This window comes from Heptranchias perlo, chromosome 39, assembly GCF_035084215.1.
Source record: "Heptranchias perlo isolate sHepPer1 chromosome 39, sHepPer1.hap1, whole genome shotgun sequence".
Lineage (NCBI taxonomy): Eukaryota > Metazoa > Chordata > Chondrichthyes > Hexanchiformes > Hexanchidae > Heptranchias > Heptranchias perlo.
In genome coordinates, this window is record NC_090363.1 from 10304175 (window position 1) to 10315105 (window position 10931).

Sequence of the window (10931 nt, forward strand, 5' to 3'; positions counted from 1 at the left end):
TATACAGTAATATTCAGTCCCTCCCAATATACAGTACCTTTAGATATACCTTCTAATATACAGTAATATTCAGTCCCTCCCAATATTCCATACCTTTAGATATACCTTCTAATATACAGTAATATTCAGTCCCTCCCAATATACAGTACCTTTAGATATACCTTCTAATATACAGTAATATTCAGTCCCTCCCAATATTCCATACCTTTAGATATACCTTCTAATATACAGTAATATTCAGTCCCTCCCAATATACAGTACCTTTAGATATACCTTCTAATATACAGTAATATTCAGTCCCTCCCAATATACAGTACCTTTAGATATACCTTCTAATATACAGTAATATTCAGTCCCTCCCAATATTCCATACCTTTAGATATACCTTCTAATATACAGTAATATTCAGTCCCTCCCAATATACAGTACCTTTAGATATACCTTCTAATATACAGTATTATTCAGTCCCTCCCAATATTCCATACCTTTAGATATACATTCTAATATACAGTAATATTCAGTCCCTCCCAATATTCCATACCTTTAGATATACCTTCTAATATACAGTAATATTCAGTCCCTCCCAATATACAGTACCTTTAGATATACCTTCTAATATACAGTATTATTCAGTCCCTCCCAATATACAGTAACTTTAGATATACCTTCTAATATACAGTAATATTCAGTCCCTCCCAATATTCCATACCTTTAGATATACCTTCTAATATACAGTAATATTCAGTCCCTCCCAATATACAGTACCTTTAGATATACCTTCTAATATACAGTAATATTCAGTCCCTCCCAATATACAGTACCTTTAGATATACCTTCTAATATACAGTATTATTCAGTCCCTCCCAATATTCCATACTTTAGATATACCTTCTAATATACAGTAATATTCAGTCCCTCCCAATATACAGTACCTTTAGATATACCTTCTAATATACAGTATTATTCAGTCCCTCCCAATATTCCATACCTTTAGATATACCTTCTAATATACAGTAATATTCAGTCCCTCCCAATATTCCATACCTTTAGATATACCTTCTAATATACAGTAATATTCAGTCCCTCCCAATATACAGTACCTTTAGATATACCTTCTAATATACAGTAATATTCAGTCCCTCCCAATATACAGTACCTTTAGATATACCTTCTAATATACAGTAATATTCAGTCCCTCCCAATATACAGTACCTTTAGATATACATTCTAAATACAGTAATATTCAGTCCCTCCCAATATTCCATACCTTTAGATATACCTTCTAATATACAGTAATATTCAGTCCCTCCCAATATACAGTACCTTTAGATATACCTTCTAATATACAGTAATATTCAGTCCCTCCCAATATACAGTACCTTTAAATATACATTCTAATATACAGTAATGTTCAGTCCCTCCCAATATACAGTACCTTTAGATATACCTTCTAATATACAGTAATATTCAGTCCCTCCCAATATTCCATACCTTTAGATATACCTTCTAATATACAGTATTATTCAGTCCCTCCCAATATACAGTACCTTTAGATATACCTTCTAATATACAGTATTATTCAGTCCCTCCCAATATACAGTACCTTTAGATTATCTTTATTGAGCTACATTTGCCGTTGATAAGCCCAGTGGAACTCTTCTTTGGTGAAATCTTGTCCATTGCCCTCTAACTTGAAGTGGTCTTAAAATGTAACGACCTTGTGTTAAGACTATGATTTCAGGTCATTATATTGACCAGGAACAGGATTATCCCAGTACGAACCCCTGAGGCAACTCCATTGAGATCTAGTTTCCTCCCGATCCGGGAACACCTCGATTTTAAAATTCTCATCCTTATTTTCAAATCCCTCCATGGCCTCGCCCCTCCCTATCTCTGTAACCTCCTCCGGCCCTACAACCCTCCGAGATCTCTGCGCTCCTCCAATTCTGGCCTCTTGCGTATCCCCGATTTTCTTCGCTCCACCATTGTCGGCCGTGCCTTCAGCTGCCTGGCCCCTAAGATCTGGAATTCCCTCCCTAAACCTCTCCGCCTCTCTCTCCTCCTTTAAGACGCTCCTTAAAACTTACCTCTTTGACCAAGCTTTTTGGTCACCTGTCCTAATATCTCCTTGTGTGGCTCGGTGCCAAATTTTGTTTGATAATCGCTCCTGTGAAGCGCCTTGGGACGTTTTACTACATTAAAGGCGCTATATAAATGCAAGTTGTTGTTGTTGTTAGGACTATGCTCTGCTTTCCTCCCATTAGCCAATTGTTGGTGTCCGTCCATCTCTGACCCTTGATATGCAATGCCTTTAGCTTGAACAGGTTGCTTTATAACCCCTGATGCAGCCTAACACTGCTGGGGTTTAGTTAACTCTTAGTCTGTCACCTGACTCCTGAACCATACTGCCGCGTTCAGGTAAGTGCATTACCTGAAACTGCTCCTCATTGCTGCAGAAACGGAAATATAAAACAAATGGATGAACATCAGTATTGTATTCCTGACTTTTTAAAGTCAATGTGGGCGCTGCTGCACTTGATACCTATTACAGCCGACTCGTATGTAAGTGATTCATTAAATAAAACAATTCCTTCTTCATCTAATTTATATTAAATAATGTCAAATCATCAACAGCCCTTCATTCTACTGGCAACTATGTGCATGCATTAAAAATGAACGTAACAATAAATATTAAGTCTAATATGTTTACATGTGTCACCAATCCCCAATTTTTTCTTTTTATCTTAGGACGTCAAAGGATTTATTGACAGGTAGGTAATATTTTGACTGCGACAAGATACAAGAAGACGTTAGTAAATTTGCAGAATAAGCCTGTAATTGGCAAATGAATTTCAATATCGGTCTTGCATTTTGGTAGGAAGAATAAGGAGGCCACATATTCTTTGGAAACTAAGGGGGTGATTTTAAATCCCAAGAACGGGCGGGTGGGAGTTGAAAATAGTTGTTTTTTGGGTCGCGGCCGCAACCCGGCTTTATTTCCGGGTTTAACTTGTGCGCGTAAAAGTACAGGTCCGAAAATTTTGCGGTCGCAACCCAAAAAAACAACTATTTTCAACTCCCGCCCGCTCCCAACCCACCCGTTCTTGGGGTTTAAAATCCCCCCCTAAATGGGGTAGAGGAGCAGAGGGATCTGGGGGTACAGATGCACAAATCACTAAAAGTAACAACGCAGGTTAATAAGGCCAAAAAAAAGCAAACCAAGCACTGGGGTTCATTGCCAGAGGGATAGAATTGAAAAGCTGAGACAAAATGTTAAACTTGTATAGAACCTTGGTTAGTCCACGCTTAAGAGTACTGTGAACAGTTCTGGTCTCCATGTTAGAATCATAGAAAGTTACGGCACAGAAGGAGGCCATTCGGCCCATCGTGTCCATGCCAGCCGAAAAAGAGCTATCCAGCTTAATCCCACTTTCCAACTCTTGGTCCGTAGCCCTGTAGGTTACGGCACTTCAAGAGCACATCCAAGTACTTTTTAAATGAGTTGAGGGTTTCTGCCTCTACCACCCTCTCAGGCTGTAATAAAATTCATGTTATAAAAAGGATATAGAGACACTTGAGAAGATGCAACAATATTTACAAGGATGATACCAGAACTGAGAGATTATACCATGAAAGATTGAACAGGCTTTTTTCTCTAGAAAAGGGAAAGGCTGAGGGATGTCTGATAGTGGTCTTTTAAGATTATGAAAGGGTTTGATAGGGTAGATATATAGATGTTGCCACTTGGAGGGGGGGCAAAGCTAGGAGCCATAAATATAAGATAGTCACTAATAAATCCAATAGGGAATTCAAGAGAAACGTCCTGACCCAGAGTTAGAATGTGAAACTACAAGGAGTAGTTGAGGCAAATAGCAGAGATGCATTTAAGGGGAAGCTAGATAAACACATGAGGGAGAAAGGACTAGAAGGTTATACTGATAGGGTTAGATGAAGAGGGGTGGGAGGAGGCTCGTGTGGAGCATAAACACCGGCACAGACCAGCTGGGCCGAACGGCCTGTTTCTGTGCTGGACACTCTCTGTAATTCTATGTTACGTTTTTAATGTATAAATACCAAAATGATCCCAGGTGGCGCTGTGAACCATTGTGTTTGTGACAGTGCCAACAGAACACTGGAGATACCAGCCACGGTGGCAGTGGATCTGAGACTACCTGAAGTGGAAGGAGCTCTGCAGCACATCGTGTGGAGAAGGATGAGGAGGGAACTTCAACCAGGTAATAAGATGGGCGTTCGTTACTTTTATCATTTCGCATGTATTCTCCACCACCAAGCTGTCTTCGTCGACACGCTTCCAGAATCCTGGAAAATGCTGCAGACTCTTAGTTCAGTCACATGTTCCGTGGGAGGAGAGAGGCATTCCGTTTGGGCTGTATCTTTGAGATTGTGAATATGATTGCTCACAGTATTTGTTTTCAATATTTAGCCAACCATTTTGTTTTTGTTGTGAAAACAATGGAGAACAGTTACTCTAGTCGCTAAGTGTCAGTGACATATTGGGGGAAGAGTTCCTCCCACTGTTAATTGTAGCAAGATTTGTTCCAGTGTTTTAGGTAATTGGCTATCTCCAGCAAAATGTGGGAAATGTTCTGCCATTAAATTGTAGAATACTACAGCACAGACGGAAGTTACTCGGCCCTTCTGATTACCATGTCGCTAACACGTAGCCCAAGAGGAAATCTTTGATAGCCCTCATGCTGACGATCTCTTTTACAGTGATATTCCGCCATGAACTGCTGCAATTACCTGAAGCCCCCCCGTAATGTTATATTACAGTGCACTCTCCACAACTGTTATAGAATCATGCAGCGCAGAAGGAGGCCATTCGGCCCATCGTGCTTGTGCCAGCTCTTTGAAAGAGCTATCTAATTAGTCCCACTCTCCTGCTCTTTCTCTTTAGCCTTGCAAATTTTTCCTTTTTAAGTATTTATCCGATTCCCTTTTGAAAGTTATTATTGAATCTGCTTCCACCGCCCTTTCAGGCAGTGCATTCCAGATCATAACAACTCGCTGCGTTAAAAAAAATTCTCATCACCCCCCTCGTCCTTTTACCAATGATCTTAAATCTGTATCCTCTGGTTAGCGACCCACTGGAAACAGATTCTCCTTACTTTATCAAAACACCTCATGATTTTGAACACCTCTATTAAATCTCCCCTTAACCTTCTCTGCTCTAAGGAGAACAATCCCAGCTTCTCAAGTCTCTCCACATAACTGAAGTCCCTCTCCACCAAATAAAGTCATCACAAAAAGCGTTTTTTTAAAAAAAAACAGGATTGATATTATTAAAATGCTAATCTTAAAGTTAGAACATAGTCTTCTCAATCACTCTAAAGACACTGGGTTAGAAATTGTTCTGGCCCTTCGTAAATCAGTGCTGAGGTTTCCTTCCAGCCAATATTTTTGGTGAAATCGCAAGTGTGTACGCTCAGAAAATTCACTACAAATAGCAAATGTTCAGGGTCATTCACAATTCTTGCCCGCTGAAGTAAAGCCTTAAGTGTGCCTCAACAAAGTATTTTGCAGAAAGTACTTTGGTAGACTATGATCTGTATCTGTATTCTCTTTCAGTCCTGGCCTCCTTGACTCTGAACCCTAACACAGCACATCCACGGTTGACTCTGTCTGGAAGCCTAACAGGGATCCAAATCGCTGACAACGTGCAGAATCTGCCCAACACTCCAGAGAGGTTTAGCAATCATCGATGTGTGCTAGCTTCTCAAGGATTCACCTCGGGGACGCATTACTGGGAGGTGGGAGTGCAGCGGAACACCAACTGGACAGTTGGAGTAGCCAGAAGTTCAATCGACCGGAAAAGCTTGCAATCTTTGAAGCCTGGTAATGGATACTGGGTCATAACCAGAGAAAACAGATTTCTAAATGTATTTACTCTGTTCAAGTCTCTGATGGGCTCGGTGACTGCTAACCCAGAGTACCTCGAGTTGACTGAAAGCTGCGACAAGATTGGGGTTTACCTTGACTATGAAAATGGTCGTGTTTCGTTTTATAATGCTGATGACATGTGCCAGATCTACACCTACCCCGATCAGTTCAATGAGAAACTTTACCCCATCTTTTTTCCTGGACGCCAGATGAAGTTGCTCTCTCTGAACCCATAAGATGTGACACAAAGCAATCGCAAACAATAATTACTTCATGTTGTTCTTCCCCAAATTTACACGTTTATCTTTCCAATTCACTATTGACACTGTGATTGCTTAACATTTACATAGAATTTATTGCAAGGGGGTTGGAGTAAAAGAGTGAGGAGGTCTTGCTGCAATTATATAGGGCTTTGGTGAGACCACATCTGGAGTACTGTGTACAGTTTTGGTCTCCTTACCTAAGGAAGGATATACTTGCCGTAGAGGGGGTGCAATGAAGGTTCACTAGATTGATTCCTGGGATGAGAGGATTGTCCTATGAGGAGAGGTTGAGTAGAATGGGCCTATACTCTCTGGAGTTTAGCAGAATGAGAGGTGATCTCATTGAAATGTATAAAATTCATAGAAGACTTGACAGGGTAGAAGCTGAGAGGCCGTTTCCCCTGGCCGGAGAGTCAAGAACTAGGGGTCATAGTCTCAAGGGGTCAGCCATTTAGGACTGAGATGAGAAGGAATTTCTTCTCTCAGAGGGCTGTGAATCTTTGGAATTCTCTACCCCAGAGGCCTGTGGATGCTCAGTCATTGAGTATGTTCAAGGCTGAGATCGATGGATTTTTGGACTCTAAGGGAATCAAGTGATATGGGGATCGGATGGGAGAGTGGATTTGGGGTAGAAAATCAGCCATGATCTTACTGAATGGTGGAGCAGGCTCGAGGGGCCGTATGGTCTACTCCTGCTCCTATTTATGTTCTTACAGCACAGAAACAGGCCATTCGGCCCAACTGGTCTATGCCGGTGTTTATGCTCCACACGAGCCTCCTCCCACCCCTCCTCATCTAACCCTATCAGCATATCCTTCTATTCCTTTCTCATGTACTTATCTAGCTTCCCCTTAAATGCATCGATGCTATTCACCTGAACTACTCCTTATGGTAGCAACCACTCACTGGGTTAAGAAGTTTCTCCTGAATTCCCTATTGGGTTGATTATGGCCCCTAGTTTTAGACTCCCCGCAAGTGGAAATATCTTCTTACATCTACCCTATCAAACCCCTTTGTTATTTTAAAGACCTCTTAGCCATCTCTTTTCTAGAGAAAAGAGCACAGCCTTTCCTGATAGATATAACTTTTCAGTTCTGGTATCATCCTTGTAAATCTTTTTTGCACCTTCTCCAGTACCTCTGTATCCTTTTTGTAATATGGAGACCAGAACTGTTCACAGTACTCCAAGTGAGGTAAGAATTAATCAATTCTATGTAAGTAAAGGGAGCAGGCCCATCATTAAATTATTGATTTCATTGCTATAAATTAAATCCAATAACTCATATCTCGTACGTCCTTTTATCTATTTCGCATTTACAGTAAACGGAAGTAGTTGCCCTAATGGACTTAATGCTACATTTAAAAAAATTAATTCTTGGGATGTGGGCGTCGCTGGCGAGGCCGGCATTTATTGCCCATCCCTAGTTGCCCCTTGAGAAGGTGGTGGTGAGCCGCCTTCTTGAACCGCTGCAGTCCGTGTGGTGAAGGTTCTCCCACAGTGCCGTTAGGAAGGGAGTTCCAGGATTTCGACCCAGTGACGATGAAGGAACGGTGATATATTTCCAAGTCGGGATGGTGTGTGACTCGGAGGGGAACGTGCAGGTGGTGTTGTTCCCATGCGCCTGCTGCCCTTGTCCTTCTAGGTGGTGGAGGTCGCGGGTTTGGGCGGGGTATGAATGAACGGTAAATAACTAGTTTCCAACGTTACAACAGTGACGACCTTTCATTGGCTGTAAAGCACTTTGGAACGTCGTGAAAGACGCTGGATAAATGCAAGTTCTTTTTCAGTTCTATCATTATCGTAAGTGCAAACGTGCTAAAAACAGGATTGGATTCAGGCGCTAACAGATTTTGGAGTGGAGGAGAGATTAGAGTGTATTGAAGGGAATCGGAGGCTAGCTTCATTCACTTTGCAGCAACAAGCACATTTAGCAGATTCAGATGTTAACGGGACTTTTCTTAAACATTATATACCATCTGAAACAGGCTTTGGATCAAAATCGCTAACTTGATTGAACAACACAAAGCATAGTAGGAAATATTCAAAATGGAGATGGAGGCCCTGGGATACAAAACCTGGTCGGTCCAAGAACGGGGCGCTAAGAATTCCTCTCGTTAAATATTTTTTTTGAGATAAAGAGAAATTGTACACACATATGAACGGAAGAACTGCTCTCTCTCGAGTCTTATCAGCATCAGGAGCACGTTCCGGTCCAGAATATTTCCAATTTCACTGAACATACCAGCGGCACAGCTCTTTCTCCATTTAGAACAGGCCTACCCCGTCGCAAGGAATACTGGAGAGGAAATGTTCCCCCGTCCATCCACCACATCAGCTTCTCATAGCGGTCATCAATTACTGTCGGGGGTGTCAGCAAAGGGACGCTCAACGGGCGCGTATTAAAACCTAGGGGGTGAACTTGGGAGCTGGGCGGAGACGTAAAACGGGCCGAATTGCAATTTGCCACCCGTTGTGCCACTCACCTGATATTCGGCTCTATTGAAGTCAGTGAGACTGAACATCGGGCGGAGTGTTTAAAGCAGGCGACCAGCGAGGTGACTCCTGATTTGCATCTCCTACCCCCATGTCACTTCTACTTCAACGGAGGCGTTAGCCTCAATCCTCCCTTAAAGCAGAATCGGAAAGTTTGATACCGAAGGATTCTCACCTTAAAACAGCCGACGGTCACTTCTACCTCCCCGTGTGTTCAAATGTTCGAAGACCCAGGTAGAAGCTTCAACAATCTAAGAGACATACTAAAAAAGTAGATGAATTTTGCTGTTCACAAGGGGGATTTTTTTTCTCTATTTATATGCAGACTTGGGATAATAATCGTTTTTAAAAAGTTCAGGGGCGCGAGGGTTCTAAGGTCCAGTAGTCTGTCTTTTTTGACAAATGTTATTTTTAATAAAGCAGTGATACCAGATTGGGCGAGTGCCTCTCAATTGCAGTTGGTTTTTGAACTGAAATAAAATTCATCGCTTTAAAATTATTTGATTGCTCTCTGGCCAAAGTCAAAACGCTTCGGTGATTCGTGAACAATAAATGATAACTATAGAAACAGGAGTAGGCCATTCAGCCCCTCGTGCCTGCTCCGCCATTTGATAAGATCATGGCTGATCTGTGATCTAACTCCATATACCTGCCTTTGGCCCATATCCCTTAATACCTTTGGTTGCCAAAAAGCTATCTATCTCAGATTTAAATTTAGCAATTGAGCTAGTATCAATTGCCGTTTGCAGAAGAGAGTTCCAAACTTCTACCACCCTTTGTGTGTAGAAATGTTTTCTAATCTCACTCCTGAAAGGTCTGGCTCTAATTTTTAGACTGTGCCCCCTACTCCTAGAATCCCCAACCAGCGGAAATAGTTTCTCTCTATCCACCCTATCTGTTCCCCTTAATATCTTATAAACTTCGATCAGATCACCCCTTAACCTTCGAAACTCTAGAGAATACAACCCCAATTTGTGTAATCTCTCCTCGTAACTTAATCCTTGAAGTCCGGGTATCATTCTAGTAAACCTACGCTGCACTCCCTCCAAGGCCAATATGTCCTTCCGAAGGTGCGGTGCCCAGAACTGCTCACAGTACTCCAGGTGCGGTCTAACCAGGGTTTTGTATAGCTGCAGCATAACTTCTGCCGCCTTGTACTCCAGTCCTCTAGATATAAAGGCCAGCATTCCATTTGCCTCCTTGATTATTTTCTGCACCTGTTCATGACACTTCAATGATCGATGTACCTGAACCCCTAAGTCCCTTTGGACATCTACTGGTTTTAACTTTAAACGATTATACAATGCCACTGTTTCCGTTATCTGTACCATCCCTGATTAGACTGCCACCTTGAACATGAAATGGGAATGAAATATTCACCGTTGCTTTTGATTGAGTGCATCTATCTGTTCTTAAATGAATAAAAGGGATTTCACACTGTGACGTTAATTTTTGTGTTTGTTAAATGCAGATTGTAAATTAAGAACCGCGTTCCCGTCTCTTATAGTTTCTCGTCAAGTAAAAGAGGAATTAAGCAACCTGATGATGGTGGGGTGATCTTGGTGGGAGTGGGTTGCTGCTTCTGATTGAGACCTGGGGGGTGATTTTAACCCCCAAGAACGGGTGGGTTAGGGGCGGGGAGTTGAAAATAGTTGTTTTTCTGGGGTCGCAACCGCAAAGTTTTCCGACTTTGCGTTCCCGGCGGGAAGCCTGGACTTTTACGCGCCGACGTTAAACCCGGAAATAAAGCCGGGTTGCGGTCACGACCCAAAGAACAACTATTTTCAACTCCCACCCCCCCGACTTTGGAATTACACTGCAACTCTCTGTCACTCTGAAGCAGAAATCGATGCTGAGGTTTCCCCATCATCGCAAACGAAGGCTTCACTTTGTCACCCTGCGTTCCATCGAGGTTACACTTCCAGCTGTAGTGATGAACGATACAGATGTTGGACAGAGCGGAGCTTGAGGGCGCTCTCCCCAGTTAGAGCGTTTTTTAATTTAACGTCCGTTAATTCAGCTCAGGCTGTCGCCGTGGAAGTTCCCACCGTTTCAGAACGGGAATTTCAAACAGAGAATATCCGCCTTATGTTTTCTGCTTAAATCGTTTTCTATTTAAATCTTTCCATCTTATATAATCTTCTCGCGCTTTATGTGACATCTCTCTAATGGAGCACCTTTAGTACCGGTTTTACGGTGAGCGCTCTGGACTTTGAATCCAGTGATCCAAATTCAAATCACCATGGAACCTGGAGGGGCCGGAGAGGAATTCC

General features: G+C 42.1%; 1 protein-coding gene across 1 annotated transcript in view; it reads left to right on the forward strand.

The window, feature by feature from the left end:
* LOC137304996 (uncharacterized) overlaps nt 1-8913 on the forward strand; it is a 59796-nt gene extending 50883 nt beyond the window's left edge. Inside the window, 3 exon segments of the mRNA XM_067973768.1 lie at nt 2749-2771; nt 4120-4235; nt 5590-8913. Of these exon segments, the coding sequence (XP_067829869.1) occupies nt 2749-2771; nt 4120-4235; nt 5590-6137 (687 nt within the window). The 3' untranslated portion in view covers nt 6138-8913.
* The last annotated feature ends 2018 nt before the right edge of the window (nt 8914-10931 follow it).